Raw genomic sequence first — 16,876 nt, 5'->3', positions numbered from 1 at the left:
ATGGAGAAGATATTCAAAAATTAGGTTTTTGAATTAGGTAAAAATACTGCCATTAAAGAAGTCTGTGACATTCAGGTTTACAATAATTGTGACTGCAAGATGGATCTTTTTATGTCCTTGTCACTCTCCTCATTCGTTTTGAACTGCTGCTGTCTGCCTGAACTTTTCACTTTCTGTACCATTTGTTTGAAAGGACTCCTGCCTTATTGTACCTCATCTGTATACGCAAGATTAAAGATGAACAGTCTGATTCCTGAACAAAGAGGTACAGAATGTTTTCTCCAGAATACTTTACTGTTCTATTGAGAAATGGCTTAGAGAGTTCAAAGATAAATATTTTGATCCAACTTGGAAAACACACAACAAAGTAAAGATCACTTGATACGTGTATTGCAATGACACTTCATTATCAAGTATATCAGCAACTACTTATCAGTCATAATGAAGCAAATCTTGGTCTTGTGTGCCTGTTTCACACAGACATGTTAAGAAAAAACTAACTTTACTAAAGACATCTATTTCTTTTAGGTCCATAGCAAGTATGGAATCACTGTATATTAAACCTGGAAGAGGCCCCAGAAGCCATGTAATTTGAACTTCTTTGTTAACAAGTAAACCCCAAGCCTCATAACTGACCAAACACTGCCATTCTGTGGAACACCTGGTTCTGCCCTCAAGAAGAATGCAGAATAAGTTTACTCCATCATTGGTACTTCCACGGTTATATCAAGGAATTCAGGAAAATTGGGAGGTCCCAATTTATCCCCTCTTTAAGTTAGAGTGGTCTCAATTGCTTCTCACATAATATGGATTCTGGGCTCCTCACTCCTAGATCACTTCAAATGGATTCTAGTTTAACGTGCCTATTAATACAACATATAGACCTGGGAGTTATACTTCAGTCAGTCATCAGTATATGCTTTCATTTGCCTGTTTTGACAATTTGGAAAGATCAGATCACTTTTGATTAGAAAAAACTTCAAAACTATGTCTACTTATTTTAGTGATGGCTAACAAATTAAATGAATACATGACCAAGAGCACAAACAAGTGCTGTTGAATGGGATGCTTCTCAAAGCTCTTGCTGACATCTAATCTTTGCGTCTCTCTGGTAGAAAATGCTCACCGTAATTTGGATCAGTTGGTCATCATCACCATCAGGACTCCTCCACAGTAAGACGACATCCACATTGAATGAAACTCGGTAGCCCACGCTGTCTTGGAGTTTTCCTTTGCCCCGATCAAGAAAAACTTCAGTGGAGTATGTGAGTTTGTATAGTCGTTCATTATTTAATGAGAGACCAGTTGTGTGACCTGCATAAAGACAGTGACAGAAGTCAAATCTTAGCTGTAAGTCACCCATTAGGCCAGGGGCTATGCTATCTTGCCATCAATGCGTTCCTTGTCTAGCACAGTGGTACCCAGTGAGAGCTTAGTAAACATTTGCTAAATGAAAGATGGTTCTACTTCTCCATCTGCTGAAGTCATTGGCTTGAACAACAATAACAACAAAAACAACAGCTAACAAACAAAGAAGCTCCCATTTCAGAGAACTTTAGTTTGTATCCCTAATCAATAATCAGACTATCTAAATATTGTCCTGGTTGAACTGTAGAATATTTTTAAAGAAATGTCATTATATTGCTTTAAATTATGTGAATATGATTTCTTCCCCACCCCCCAGCTTTATTGAGGTATAATGAATATGATTTCAAGCACAGGTTCAGCCAGGGGTTGCTTTATAAAATTAATAACAATATTTATAATTAACATATCATTTAAACACAACAGATAAAAGCCAAAGTAATTTTAGTGGTTAGAAGGCAGTCCCTTAAGTTGGATAGCTTGACTATTTAAAGAATATCCCTCTAATGTAATTTATTCTATTAATTTAGTTAGTGAACTTTTAATATGAAGGTGCATTTCAAGACTACATATATATATATATATTTAAATTAACTGTTCCTGAATAAAATGATATTTCCCTACACAAAATCTGAGAACAGGCTTTCGTTTGGCAGGGACAATGTAATGTCCAATAGTACACAAGTCAATATTACAGCCAAAAAAAAACTGATATGTGGAGGAGTTCACACACTCTCCAAGGAAGTTTATCTTAACCCAAAGAAATATAAAAGAGTAGGATTAATTCTTTCCTAGAGATGACTTGAAGTTTATGGTCATAAACTCTTATTGTATATTTTCTATCCATAGCTCTCAGGAGATAGTAAAAAAAAAGAAAAAAATTCAGTATACATGTTTCCTCAGGGCCAACAGGGCAGCTTTGCCTGGTTGACTATAACAGGCAACCATAACTTTTCCTCTCTCAGGAAATATGCATATGAGGGAGGGGCAAGAAAGGAGGTTGAGATGACTAGGTCGGATGTGAGGCAACTGAGAAGGGAAGTAAAGCCAAAAATGAAGAAAACATCTGAAAAGTTTTTACCATCTACTGTCTCCATCACCTACTACAGAGCCTTCTGCCTGAAGGAAAAAAAGACCAAAACACATTGCCTCTAATAAACTGATCTACGTATTTTATGTGCATTAACTTATTTAATCCTCACAAAACCCTCATGGGGTAGGTACCATTATTAGCCTCATTTTATAGATGAGGAAACCAAGGGGCAGAGATTACACAATTTACCCAAGATGACCCAGGAAATTAGCACAGAGCCACTAACAGCCTGTCTGGATCTGGAGATCATGCTCTGACTTATACTATACTCATACAAACCTTGAGGCTGAATACTTCCATTCCTAGGGAGTGAGCTATAGGCATTCATTCATTCATTCATTCATTCAATATGGACTTACTGAGCACCTACTGCATAGTAGGCACTTTTCTAAGCTCTGGGGCTATACCAGTTAACAAGCAGACAAAATTTCTATCTTTGTGGAGTTCACATTTAAATGAGGAAGAGACGGGCAATAAAGAAGTAAGTATGCAGCAAATTATAAAGTGTGTTAGATGTGCTAATGAAGAAAAATGAAACAGGAATGGGGATGCTGAGGAAAGAGCTTTGTTGGGAAGGTAATATTCTGGGCAAAGGCTTTAGGTAGCCACATGGACATCCGTGGGGAGAGCATCCCTCTCCCCTCCTCTTCCACATCCCTACCTCCCCATCCATCCACAGTGAGAACAGTAAGTTCAAAGGCCCTGAGAAGGGTTCGTGCAGATATAACGGAGGAACAGCAGGGAGGCCAAAGAGGCTGGAAGTGGGTAAGTGAAAGATACAACTGAAGGAGTTGTGAGGTCAAATAGGTACCCATGGTTGGCTAGGAGACTTCGGGAGACATTTGCATTGACTTAGAATTTGACTGAGATAGGAAAGCCCCTGGAAAGGTTTGGGTGGTGAAGTTACATGATCTGACAAACCTTCAAAGAAAGGGGATAAGGAGTTTCATAGGAATTAAGAAAAGCCAGGAGAAGGAAGTGTAGGAGTGGGGATCCCAGTGTGTACATACAAAAACAGGCTGAGGCTGTGTCCAAGAACCAAGTTAGGCAGAACCTTAGGTATGAGATACAGAAGGCAGACATGGTCAGGGAAAACCTCAAAGGAGATGAAGTCTGTGACTCCCTCCAGCCTCCCCGATCTCCACTTCTTCTGCATTTTAACTGGGGACACTGTTGCAAGTTCAAACACTTGCTTTCTGGCTGGGAAGATATTTTGGTCAAAGAGGCCTTCTTTTTATGACACCTATGAAATTCCACCTAGGGCATAAAGGAAATACATGTTGTCTTATCTAATCCTCACAGCAGTTCTGAAAGGTAAGCAGTTTATGGCAGCTGAGAAAAGCTGACTCTACATTTCATCCAACATAGCAGATACAATGTGAGGTTGGAATTTACTGAAATCCAAGTTTTAGTGGACTACCTGATGGTGTCTTCTGATGAAAACAACTATGAAAAGTTTGTAGGAAGGTAGTCCCTCTCCTCTCTTTAATTCCAAAGCTTTCCAAACTATCATGCTGTTCATTTTTTTCTTATTTTTACTTGACTTGTCAAAAGAATGTAAAAAGGGGAAATACATATCAGTTCTTGACTATGACTTGGAAAGGATAAAGCACAGGAAAGAATGGGCTTTGTTCTCCCAGAACGTTTTCCTACCTCTCTCAACAGGATATAAATCCTAAAATGGTTCAGATAAGTGGATTGTGCTGAAGTGTTGTCCTGTTATCCTTCCCTCTTTGGTAAGTATCTGTTTATGTTATTCAGAGACCTGGCAATACTGGACAGTGGGGACATGTACCATTTATATTGTTGACCAAATTTCTTTCTTAGGGTGTTGCTCTGTAGAGCATGACAGATAAAACTATAAGAGAAATTAATTTTAGCCCCAAAAGGAATCAGTACCTTTTCAATGTGCCCCTTCAAGTGAATTTTGTAGTGACATAAAAGGAATAAAACTCTTAATTTTGAACTTTTGAAGAAATATCTTCAAATATTCTTTGACCAAACTTAGATCAATATCAGAGTACAGTCAACTGATTTCACCCATAAGACAAAGTAGAGACAAATTTAAAAAGATGAGGCTTGAAGAGACCTACAGTGGTGATAAGGATGATAGGTAATGGGATTTAGGAATCCAACAGAAAACTAGAAGGTCATCACACTCAGCATCTCTCTTCCAAACAAGCCTTCTTCCATACTACTCCTAACCCCTCCTCCATCCTTTTTACAGTCCACCTTGCTCTCAACATCCACCCAGATCTGGGGATTCGCTAAACAATTGCACTGACAAATGTGAGGTGAGTTTTGAAGTGATGCATGGGATCCCAAAATTTATAATGCCCTGATTTTAAAGTAGACTCTTCACAAGTAGTTTGCTTTTTAAGTGCCGATCATTACAAAAGGGCAGGGAGTCTATATTTAAACCATGGTACTATAATACAAAAAGTTACCACATCTAGGTAGAGAAAGAGCTGTCAAGTCCTGTACTTTTTATCCATGACGTTTGGTTTAAGCAGCTTGTACAGTCAAGCTAATGATGCTTAAGCTTTGGAGCCCTCACTTGCCCAGCCTCCTTCCAAGACTTTGGAAGGGAACCCTAGCATTGTATACACATGCCATTCTTTTTTTCAGTAACATTTGCAAATGTAAGATATTTTTGTAATCTTTTCTCAAAGATGGCCTCTAAATTGCATAAGCTTCAAGTTTTAAAACTCTGGATTTGCCACTGAGCTACAGTTACACACAACAAACTGCACCTATCTGCTGTGTTCTAAGTCATTTTTCCCTGTATGTCATTCTTGTGTGTGTATGTGTATTTTTAAATCTTTACTAGTGCATGTATTTGAAAACCTCAAGTTATCCAATGTTCTCATTTATAGAGTGGGGGAAAAAAAGAGAAGCCCACAATAACTACTACATCTCAATTATTTTTCTCAGAATAATCATAATATTAGGTTTGACCTTATGGTATATAAATTGCTCATATTTTGAATGTTCAACAGTTTAACAGATAATAGAATAGTAATCTCTCTACATAACAATTCTCTGTCAGATATAATTTACAAACCATTGCTTTTTTCTCATTAAAATTTCTTTTCATCCAAGTAATAGCTGTAGCTTTAAATACTAAAAATTTTAGAAACTGGTAAAACATTATCTTTAGTTCAAGAACCTGAAGTGTGATCTGCTTAGGTGAAATAATGCAGCCCACCATTTATTGTTCCAATAACAAAGATTGTCTTTTTTTCTCATGTGGAAATTTTCCACACAAAAAATCTTAAGACAAACTTTACGGGAAAAAAAAAGCCACAATTATCACAAAAGGATTTTAGAAGTTTACAAATAAATTGTTTTCTATCAATTACTTAGAGTACAAGTATTAAATTCAGACCCTATCATGCTAAGTTATGTGTTAGGTCAATCTGATTTGACAGTGAGTCCTCTTAAGAGACTCTTTAAAACAGTGATCATTTTACAGGTACAACATTTAGAAATTCAGTGAGTGTATAAATTAACTGATTTAAAACAATATTCCACATTTTACCAGCTTTTTGAAATCATTGCTCATAAAATGTTTATTTTCTCTGAAAGATATCAATTCATATGTTTTTAATCAATTTTATCTTAAAATAGAAACTATAATGAGGAACACTATTTTTTCAAAGATAAGAAGTCTTATTTCTTACATTCATATCATGTAGTTTTATTTTCTGTAATTCACAACTATGGTAATTCTATCACTTTTGAATGCCAATGGAATTAAATACAGGCTTTACCATTTCATTCATAATTCTTTGGCAAGTCAAATGCCTTTTTCATTGGGTCTAATTCTTCTTGATGTCACATTGCTAGGCAACTAGAAGGAAATTTAAGAATTGGTTTTTTAAATCCACTTTTACAATTCAAATGAAGGAGCTGCATTCATTGAGTGACCAATAGCAGCAGGTAACAATAGCTGGCATCTATTTTCCTTCCTTTTAAAAACAGACCATGAATGAAAAAATGAAGCAAGAAGCACACTAGTCTGAGACTAAAAGGAACCTCTGTTTTCTTAATGTATGTAGGAATTTGAATTTGGTTTTCATTTCAACCCAGCCAAGCCTTCACCAACATTCCAAAGCTATGTGGTTTTGAAGATGGCTTAGTTAGGAACTGTTTCACTACACACACACCACACACACACACACATTTTCCCCCTTCAAGGATTAAAATTTCAGTTTAGCAAAAGGCAATACAAACTTACCTTTAACAGAAGCTGAATATGAGGAAATGAAGCAGAGAAAAAGCACAACAAGAAGAATCATACTGACTAGCTACCCTCTAATGCATCCAGTTCCCAGGGAGGAGTCACTGAGAAGTGGACTCTTCCAATGGCAGCGAGGCAGTGACCCTCCTCAGAACCTGCAACAATGTTTATCTTTGGGGGAAAGGTCAGATTCCAAACTCCAAAATCAGGACCTAAGTTCGCAGAAAGGTTCACTATTAATGATTAAACTTAGGTGGGCTGTAGCTTTCAGTCTCTCACTTTTTATTTTTATTTTTTCCCAGAAATGAAAACCAAGAAAATTTTCACTTTGGGAGCTAAACTAAACCAGTCTACCATCCTATAAATTCAGAAGTACTGAGAGACTGTCAAGGATAACTGGTGGCAATACTTTTCTGCTCAACACGTAATCGTCATCACGCCTGTAACATTAAATGCCCATCTTCACATTTACACTTTATGTGGGAGGGCAGTGAGGATTTGCAAATTCAGATAAATTTGATTGAATTTTATTGTCTTGGATGGTCATCTGAATTTTTTTATACCATGTGCATGCTATTATTTAAAAAAAATCACTCTGAATTTTAGGATTTAAATTTAAAATTTTTAAGTTGTACCACCACCAATCATTTCTAAATAATGTTAGAACAGATAAAACTTTCTCATTTCTAAAACCTAAATGATTTTCCTTATGTGTGAGTCAGCATCATCTATCTAACACCCTAGTAGGCCGTTGAGTTTAACATTGTAGACCTCTAGCTCTATGACAAGAAACACTTGTCTGAGTCCCCGCACTGGCTGGCTGGAGTCCCTTGTGCTTTCTGAATCCCATTTCTAGGAAGAAATTCAGAGAAGGAATTCCAGCCCTTAACATTTCTACTATAGAAAATTAACTAGAAAACTGCTCTAGAACTAAAGCAAATACCCTAAAGGCTAAGGCCACACTAACTAAACCAACTCTTCTCTTTGGAAACTTCTGCACGAGAACTCTGATATGAACAAACCTACAAAAACGAGGCAGTTTAGGGGACACGTGGGATGTTTTGGCAAAGGGAGGAATAAAGTGCTGGCAAATAGCTAATTGAATGAAACTGAAAATACTTACAGCCATGTTTACACATAAAATGGGTTTAAGAAAATCTACCCTCATCTCTCTTCAAACCTTTTTCTAGAATCCTAACCTTAAGGTTAAATCTAGACAACTCAGTTAAAAGATAGTCAACATGATAGACAGGGCCATACGACGAAAGCTAAAATTTAAAAATCTCCGAAGTCAAGCATATTTCCTCTTGAAATAAGTTTTTATATAAAGAACTGAAATGTGAAAATTGTCTTTATCATCTATTGAGATTAGAACTTAGTTTGCTATCATGTTTTATATATAAATCATGGCTAAAGTACCTATACAATAAGCATGACTGGGGCATTGTGCTCGACACCAGAAATTCCAGACTGTAATTGACTATACTTCAATAAAAAAATTAAATAAAACAAAAAATAAAGACACGACATTAGAAAAAAATGTACCTATACAAAAATAAAATAGTTATGACTATTGCCTTAAAGTTATAAATATTAAGTTTTCCTGGTGTAAATAGAAAAGGCCATTCTTAGAAAAATAACTGTTGAAGAAATATAAGCTTTTATGACTAGTAGGCATTATAAATACAAGATAATGTGAAAGTGCTTTATTGCTTTATATTTGAATAGATTTCTATGTAGTCCCACAATTTCTTCATTACATGCACAGTGGTATGAAGCCACTTAACTTTACATACTTATTTATTTAAATTAAGGATTAGTTTGAATCTTATGAGAACTGTCTTTTGTATTTCCATGTTTAGGCTCACAGTTATGTGTCTGGGCTTAGACTATGTGGGGCATGATACGTGTCTCTTCGGGTAAAGTACCATTCGTTGTCAGGTGTTTACCAGAGTCCAACCAATAAAAAGCATATCACTATTGCCTAACAAAATAAACGCTGTTTCATTCGAGCATTTGCTTTCCACTAGAAAGCTTCTATGAGTCACTGTATTAAGTAGTCAGTTCAACACAAAATGTTCAAATAAGATTGCTTCTGTTGTTAATAAATAGTATCATCCTTTTATATTTTGCTTGTAACTTTTTACAAAGACATTTGAAAGACTTCAGATAAGGATGCCAAACTCTTTCTATATTCAGTGAATTCTGTGTACCAAAGGAGAGGCATTCTCCTCTGCTGCTCTGTTGATCAAGCAGCACAAACAATGTACAGTATATATGAGAAATACCTTCCAAAACTCATCAGCTATTTTACACGGCATGTGAAGCAGGACAGAAGCACAGCACACAGTACAAAGATAACAAGAGCTCCCATCTATGGGATGGTTCCTATGTACAATACACTATGCTGAGCTCTTCACATTGTCTAGGGTATCCTAACAACAATTATTTCACAGATTAGATTTGATTGATTTAGTAAAATGATTTAAGGACTATAGAAAAATAAACCTTGAGACCTAGATCCAATATTAGAGATAAAAAATATTAGAGATAGGAAGTGGAAAAATGAATTTCTTATGGATGACATAGAATTATTAATTGAGACTATCTTTTAACAAATCTGTCACACTTTCGTATGGAGGCTAACAGAGCACTTGATTGTTGTTGTTAGATGTTCCAGGCTGAACAAATTGCTCCGGGGGGGAAATTGATCTGTGCTAGCCAATTTAAAATCAAATAATAGATTTTAAAACAATGCTATTGCAATGAAATTTCATTGGTAGTACATGACACTGTGGAATATATACTACTATTTTGCAGTGATAATAAGAGACAATGAAATGAAGATGGCTGACTAATTCCAAAGTACAGTTGTGTTTCTGTTGAGTGTCAGAGGCTGTTAGGAGCTAACTCATTTCCTAGATTAGAGGATTGAATGAACTTCACCCCACTAAAGGTTGGAAGGAAATGTATCACCCTACTAGATACAGATAAAGTAAGTAAGAATGTATGATCGCTATAGAGGGAAAAAAAAGTCTTTGTAACATCAGAACACTCTACTCTGTTCAAGAAAAAAGCACATTAATGAAAAAAAGTTTTTTAGAGGGACTCTTCAAGTTATCCCTAAGTGGTCATAATAAAGACTAATACTATTTTCAATTCAGTGACGGAGTTAGCATTTTCAAAGAATCCTGTAAAAAAATATTGATAGGTTAAAAATACAGTTTGTCCTCTGTATTGGCAGATACAAAGCCAGGGGATACCCAGGAGGGCCAACTGTAAGGGATTTGAGCATCTGTAGAATTTGGTAACAGCAGGGATCCTGGAACAAATCCCACAAGGATACTGAGAGAGGACTGTATTCTTAAGAAGTGATGATCTCTTTTGTACCAAGACAAAAATTATAGGCAAATACATGTACTATTTTATAAGGTTTTATTTAAGAATTCTCTTTGAGAAAATAAAAATGCACTAAATACATTTCCTTAACAAGAGTAAATGAGACTTAGGTTTGAAACACTTGAAAACTTAAGACTCTCTAAGAAGGACAGTCATTTTTCCAAAATGGAGTTATTAACCAGACTTTACCTTCACCTCCCACCCCTCCACACACATATATTTGACAACAATAAAAAAATCCTTATGGGTCAATAATAGTCACCCTAAAAGGAGTCTAACTTTACACTATATTTGGCCACACAAAATTGAATTTCTAACATTTACAGGAGAGAATTCATGGCTTTATTTCCATAAACTATTATAAAGAAAGCAAAACTTAAATTTTGATCAGAATCATTTTATTTACTAAGACGTTCTGTTACCAAGCCCAAGTTCATACCGCTCGTGACACAACAGGCCAGTAAGTCAAGGAGTTCTTGGAGCAAGGAATAGTGACTTTATTCAGAAAGCCAGCAGATTGAGAAGATGATGGACTAATGTCCCAAAGAACCATCTTTCCTGAGTTAGAATTCAGGTTCCTTTTATACTAAAAGGAGGGAGTGAAGTCAAACATTTCCTGGTTCCCGTGGGCCTCTGAAGGGGATGTGTTAATTTATTCCTTCCTGCAGTCATTTGCAGGTGGGCCTGGTCAGGATGTTTCTTGTGAGCCAAATAAAGGTAATTTAGCTTAACACTCATTACCTGGGTGGCAAGCTTCCCAGAAATGGGCCATTATAATTTAAGCTTATAGCCAATATCCCTTGAGTGATTAACAAGCAATAGAAAACAAAGGTTAAAGTAAAAGAACAGATTCAATATGGAGTCAGGTTTCTTCTTCCCTATTAAAATTCCAGAGATTTCTTATATAGCCTGCATCCAGTTACTCTCATTATTAATATCTTACATTAGTGTGGTGTAATTATTATTACTGATTGCTGTATTAACTAAAATCTATACTTTATTTAGATTTCCTAGGTTTAAATCTAATGCTTTTTTTCTGTTCCAAGATCCCAACCAGGTTACAATTCAATTGTTCATTTCTGGTAGATAGGAAATCAGTTGATTTTTGTCTCTTAACCTTGTCACTTGTGACCTTGCTATAATCATTTATTAATTCCACAAGGGGTTTCTTTTGTTGACTTTTTTGGATGTTTTTCATAGACAATCATGTCACCTGAGAACAGTTTTACTTCTTTAATTCTCCTTTCTTCTTGTTGCACTAGCTAGCACCTCCAGTGTAAGTTGAATATATATGTGTGCTCCTTACATTTCATATTCTTTTCTGAGTTCTGTGACACCTCTTCAGATCTTCTTTTTTCCAATCACTTTATTTCTGAGTTTTTGTTTTATTTTGTTCTATATTCTATCATTAAAAAATTTTCTCCTGTTTTGAAATATTGGGTTAGTTTCCATATGCTTTTTTCCTGCTCCATATTCTTTTTTATTATAACAGCTTTAAATAGGGTTCAATTATTGTTCTTATTGTGGTATGTTTTTAGGCTAAATAAGTTATTCTACACTTTTAAGAGGTAGGAGTGGGTAGAATAGTTCTTCTGGCTTCCAGAGCTTCCTTTTCTGATATTTTCATAAAATGACACCTATGTATCTTGGTCATTTCTTAGCTCTGTCTCCTTTTCCTTTTCTCCCACTTTTATTTGAACTTTTCCTTTGCCTCTATTGTACCTGTCCTGTTCAATTTGGATTCCATTCCCAGAAGTTTCTCCTTAGTGGGAGCTCAGGTTTATTAAGTTTTGAGAATTCATAGACCCCAATACCCCTCTGGCACTTTCGGACTTTCCTGCTTGTCCTTTTATACTCATTCTGAAATTACAATCTGTCAGTTTTGCTGCTACTTTCATATTGATCTCCCTTGCTTTTCAGTGAATACCTGTTGGCAGCTTGAGATCTTCCCACTCTCATGGCCTTCAGGTGCTCTGCTGCCATCCCACTGTTTCCTCCTACACAGATGCTGATACTAAGTTGGTGGTTTGCTCCCTTCTGCTCACATTTTGAGCTTTATGGGGATTCCTTTTCTTGTAGCCATGATTTGTTATTATTGTCGCTTTTTTATCCTAGATGCTCTACCTGCTGTATGAGGAGGTTGAGACTACACTGCCTCCGTAGTCATCTTCCTAGTCTTCTATATTCATGTACTACTTAGGAGGGGGAAATGAGATATTTTTTAAAACATTAAAATTTTTTTTCTATATTTTTGAAGTCAATCCAAGTTGAAATAATTATAGATAGGTTGATTCTGCCTCTTAGATGCCTTTCATATCATTTTTAAAAATTAGTTTCTTTTTGGTTTTAGCCTGAAGTTAATGTACTCACAAGTGTAACTCTATTCCCACAACTCTCCAACCTGCTGAAGAGCACTCTCAGACTTAATAAAACATCAGACCTAGGCTTAAAATAATTTGTGATGACTGCCCAATGTTTTCAGGCCAAGCATCTTGGAGGAGCTCATAATTTTATTTATTACCATATTTTTGTGTCCTAAAATTCTGGTTCATCTTTCTCACTCTACAGTCCAATTTAACAAACTGGCTGCCAATTGTCTGAATGTGGTCCAAGACATGTTTTGTCTAGCCTGCTCAGTATTTAAACACAAATAAAATAGTTGCCAACACTTAAAAATCATATTTCACATTAAAAACAAACAACAAAAAGATTTCCAGCTGCTCTTAAAAAATTGAGATCTGATGGCATTAGGCCCACATTACTACTTAGAACTTGTACCCTGATTAAACAGAGAATATGCTCTCAGGCTTGTGGCACTTTTCTCCTAGATAGCTTCTCTCATTTACCTTCCAGTCCTAATAAACATTATAGGTTTGTAACCCAGGGTCTAGCATCTCTGATTCCAACCTCTTAGGTTGGCTTAAAGGACCACATACATGCTGATAACTTCTAGATCTCTACTTCTACTTAGCTGTCCTGCAGACTCCCCAGACCCACATATTCAAAATGAAGCTAATTTTTTTCAAAGCTTAACTTTCTTCCACTATTCTCCAAATGACCCATTTAACAGAATTATATTCCTACAGTTGTCTAAATCAGAAAAATCTTTAGGGTTATTCTTTCCTCCTCCTTACTCATCCTACCCACAGCTTTTCAGTCATGTACCAAACTATGACATGTCTTTGCTTTCCCCGTTCCCAGTATTTTAAATACTTTTCCTTTCTTGAGATCTGTAAAACTCCAATTTAAATAATTTCCAAGATGGAGCAAATTATTCAGTTTCTGAAACTACGTCCCCTGCCTCCAGGATCATTTAGTTGCTCCTTTCCATGTACAGGCTTCTCAAGTACATTATATGTTGTATGGTATTTAACACTGGCTCTCCCACTAGTCTAGAGATTCCTTAAGAACAGAGATCATGATTTCATTATCTCTGTGTAAACAGTACTAAGACAAAAAGCATGGAACTCAATAAATGTGCCAAATAAATACATGAATTTTACAAATCAGTGAAAATAAGATTATTTCATACCATGATTTTACCTTCCTATACTTTCTATATGCTTTCTGTATCTTTGGTTAAATTGTCCATTTTTTGCTGGTGCTTGCTTTGGATTGATACTAGAATCATTTTAAATTTTTGCACCCTATGGCTATAAAGTTCAATGGCTATGTCAAAAGAAAACATATTGACCCTACTGATAAAATATGAGGGTTTTTAAAGTAACTTAAAATTTTTGTTTTAAATATCTAAGGAGACTGAGTATTAACTGAAAAAATATACATAATTATTCATAAAACAGATCCCTGTGGGGCAACTGAACAGCTGTTGAAAGATTTGGCATATCATTATGCCAGCCTGAGTTTAACGACCTACATGTGAAGGGCTACATATCCAATTACTAATCCTTCCTCAGCTACTCTTTGGCCTGATATGGATACAGCTGAAAAAAGATGCCCTACTAACAGATCAGAAATGGATCCAGACTTCCTTGCCAATGCTCAGTTAAAAGATCTTTTGGATTTGAGATAACGAAGAAACAGAGTGATCTACAACCATGTTACAGCTGACATACTTTTTAAAGTAAAATTTGATGGTTTAAAGCAAGAGTGGCTTCAGTTCTGTAACTAAATTTAGAGAAATTTTTAATTCTTTTAGAAAATTCAAATTACGAATTTAATTTTCTATCCATTAAAACCTTTAAACATGTTAAAATGTTTTCAAATATCAAGAATACTTTAGTTCAGAGCTCTTTTCATACTGAGATGGCTGTCTTCTATTCATTGACTCAAACCTCATTCTTTTCTTCAAATTCTGAAATAATCATCTATTAGAAGTAGGACCAAATCAAAAACTAAATAGAAAACGACAATCTACCAGATTCTGTTTCAGTTCTCCCTCAGTTGACTTGATCTATATATAGCAAAAAGATTACATAAGGTCAAGTATTACAATGAAATGTCACTTGGTGTTTTGCAAAATATATTAAAAAATAGTTCAAGGAATGAATGGAGAGTAAAACGCAAGTAAGCGAGAAAAAGCTTAAACATTCTAGATTTAAACGCCTCTTATTAGGGATTTGATTCAGTTTTTAAATCTAATTTTCCATTTCAGTTGTGTAAAATCATGTGATACTGACAACCCTCTGTATTAATTATAAATAGTTCAGGCAAGAGATGCTTTCCTCTCATCTCCAACACGGAAGAATTAACAGCTCTTCAGCAGTGTTTCGCATTTTTAATTTTTAAGAGTAGTAGTATTTTAACAGCCCCTGCCATCTCCACAGGAATAAATGAATGAATATATACCCACAGATACACACTCGCTTTCAAGTGGGGAAAAAAAACAAAAAACCCACAAATCAGGGAACTACCGCCCACTCTAGAAACCCGAACTCCAAGCCCCGCCCCACATAAAATCCCTCCCCTTTCTCCCACTGCAGGTCCGCAGTTGGCGCAGCTAGTTGACGTAAGACGTAACCTCCGTAGCATCCTACGTGCAGCTACCGTCTCTGCCTCTGGGAGTTGAAGTTTCCGAAACAGGACCTTCTGGAGTGGTAAAGACCGCTCTGAAAAGCGTGCTCTCAGGTTCCCCGACAACTTCTCCGCTCGGTAAGTCTCTTGGCACGTAGGCTAGTGCTCGCCTATCCCTTGGTATAATCCGGGCGCAAAAGGAGTGCGTGCTGGTGCCGCCTTCCACTACCAATAAGGGCTTCCGGGGGTGAGGGAAGAGGGGTTTTGGGAGCGGCTGCCTAGCCCCAGCTCCTGGCGGAAGTGACGTCGGAGGGAATGCGCCCTTGCGGCTCCCCTAGCAGCTTTCTCATTCGTTAGCTGCATTTTAATCCCGCCTCTGGAGTGTGTCCGCCTGCGGGTGGCCTGGAGGGTAGGAGGGGAGGCTTGCTGTCCACGTTTGTTTGCTGGTCGGGATCCGGGCCCTAGTGTGTGAGGAGTGTGAGTTTCTCAAGAATAAAGGGAGAGGGAAATCTGGACCCTGAAGGGCCAGAAAACGAGTTGTGGTTCTGCCACTGGTGGCTAGAGACAGTGGGCAAGTCGCTCTACCTCTTTAAACCTGCCTTACATCATCTCTTCAACGAGGGACTGCCGTCCCTGAGCGCTCTGAAATGGAGGGGCCAGGGGAGAGTTGCTGCAGGTGCTGTTAGGCCCCATGGTGGTGAGCTGAGGACGATTTTAAGAAGACCGAGGTGTTACTTGATTTCACTGAAATGTTTTATGTTGAAATTCGGGATTTTTTAAAATTTTAGCGATATAAAGAGTATAGCAAAAGATGACAATCTCAGTTTTTGTTCGTTGTAAATCCTCCACCTCCCCCCACTCCAGCCTGACCCACCGCCCCAAGGGCCAAATAGCTTTCGCCGTTGCGGATTTGGCCTGCGCGTTTTAAAAAGCATATTAATTCACTGTCGCTGTCAGCTCATTTAATTACGTTCGGCAGTTACTCCAACATTCATGTGAATCTGGAAGGGAGGCTGTGTCATAAATTGCGACGACTTTATTTCAGCCCAATCAATAAAATCCATGAAAGTTTTTTCTTTCTTTCTTTTGGCCATTCACTGATTATGGTGTACGCCCTCCTTGCTGAAGCTGTGCTAAGTAGAAATATAAGGACAATTAAGATAACTACTTTTTTATATATTTGCCCCACACCAAATTGCCTTAGTCCGCTTTATCCAGTTGTTAGTTTTTAAAAGACCACTAGGTAAACTGTATCTGTAACTAAATGAACCAGTTTTTTAATTCAGTGCTCAAGTAAACTAAATTTCACACAAATAATTCTATAACTGCTATAAAATTTTTTGAACGTGACGAATGGATGAAAATGTACTATGAGGGAGGAATGCAAAACTCTGCCATGGAGCTTGTGTTTTGCTTAACAGGTAATCCGAACAAACTAGCACATAGTGAAATGCTTATTTTATGGTATAGGCAGTAAGAGTTGGTACATACCTTTGTATGTAAAGTGTGCAGCAAGCAGTAATTTATAGGATCTCAACCTAGCATCATTTTTGTTGTATTCCGTGCAATGCATCTAGCTTATTCAAACCTTGAAAAAAATTCACTTACTACAGTGCATTTTCTTAATTGGGAATAACTTTAGAAATAATAATGATAATGATGTGGGCTAGCTCATGACCTTTCATTGTATTTGATAGGCTGTTTAAAAACATTAGTATGCAAAGATAGGCCAAATTAGATTTAATTTAGCCTTCTTAGATAGGAAAGGCAAAAGCTCCCCCTAGTGTGCATGGACTTTAAAA

The 16,876-nt window shown here is 36.7% G+C and overlaps 2 protein-coding genes across 7 annotated transcripts in view; one reads left to right on the top strand and one right to left on the bottom strand.

Moving 5' to 3' along the window:
- Positions 1-6,855, bottom strand: part of MTTP (microsomal triglyceride transfer protein) — a 45,459-nt gene extending 38,604 nt beyond the window's left edge. Inside the window, exons 1-2 of the mRNA XM_006192972.3 lie at positions 6,699-6,855; positions 1,127-1,314 (exon numbers count right to left, since the gene is read on the bottom strand). Coding sequence (XP_006193034.1) covers positions 1,127-1,314; positions 6,699-6,759 — 249 coding nt within the window. The 5' untranslated portion in view covers positions 6,760-6,855. The remainder of the gene's footprint in view (positions 1-1,126; positions 1,315-6,698) is intronic.
- A 7,818-nt stretch (positions 6,856-14,673) lies between these two features.
- TRMT10A (tRNA methyltransferase 10A) overlaps positions 14,674-16,876 on the top strand; it is a 28,015-nt gene continuing 25,812 nt past the window's right edge. Inside the window, exon 1 of one of the 6 annotated variants that reach the window (XM_032460462.1) lies at positions 14,674-15,212. The gene's annotated coding sequence lies outside the window, so the exon portion shown is untranslated. Of the gene's footprint in view, positions 15,213-15,438; positions 16,496-16,876 lie in introns of those variants that run through there. The other 5 variants (XM_032460433.1, XM_032460447.1, XM_032460455.1 and 2 more) reach the window with 5 other exon arrangements.

The sequence above is a fragment of the Camelus ferus genome, chromosome 2 (assembly GCF_009834535.1).
Source record: "Camelus ferus isolate YT-003-E chromosome 2, BCGSAC_Cfer_1.0, whole genome shotgun sequence".
NCBI classification, from domain to species: Eukaryota; Metazoa; Chordata; class Mammalia; order Artiodactyla; family Camelidae; genus Camelus; species Camelus ferus.
The sequence above is the reverse complement of the archived record's forward strand: the minus strand, read 5'-3'. Positions and strand labels throughout refer to the sequence as shown.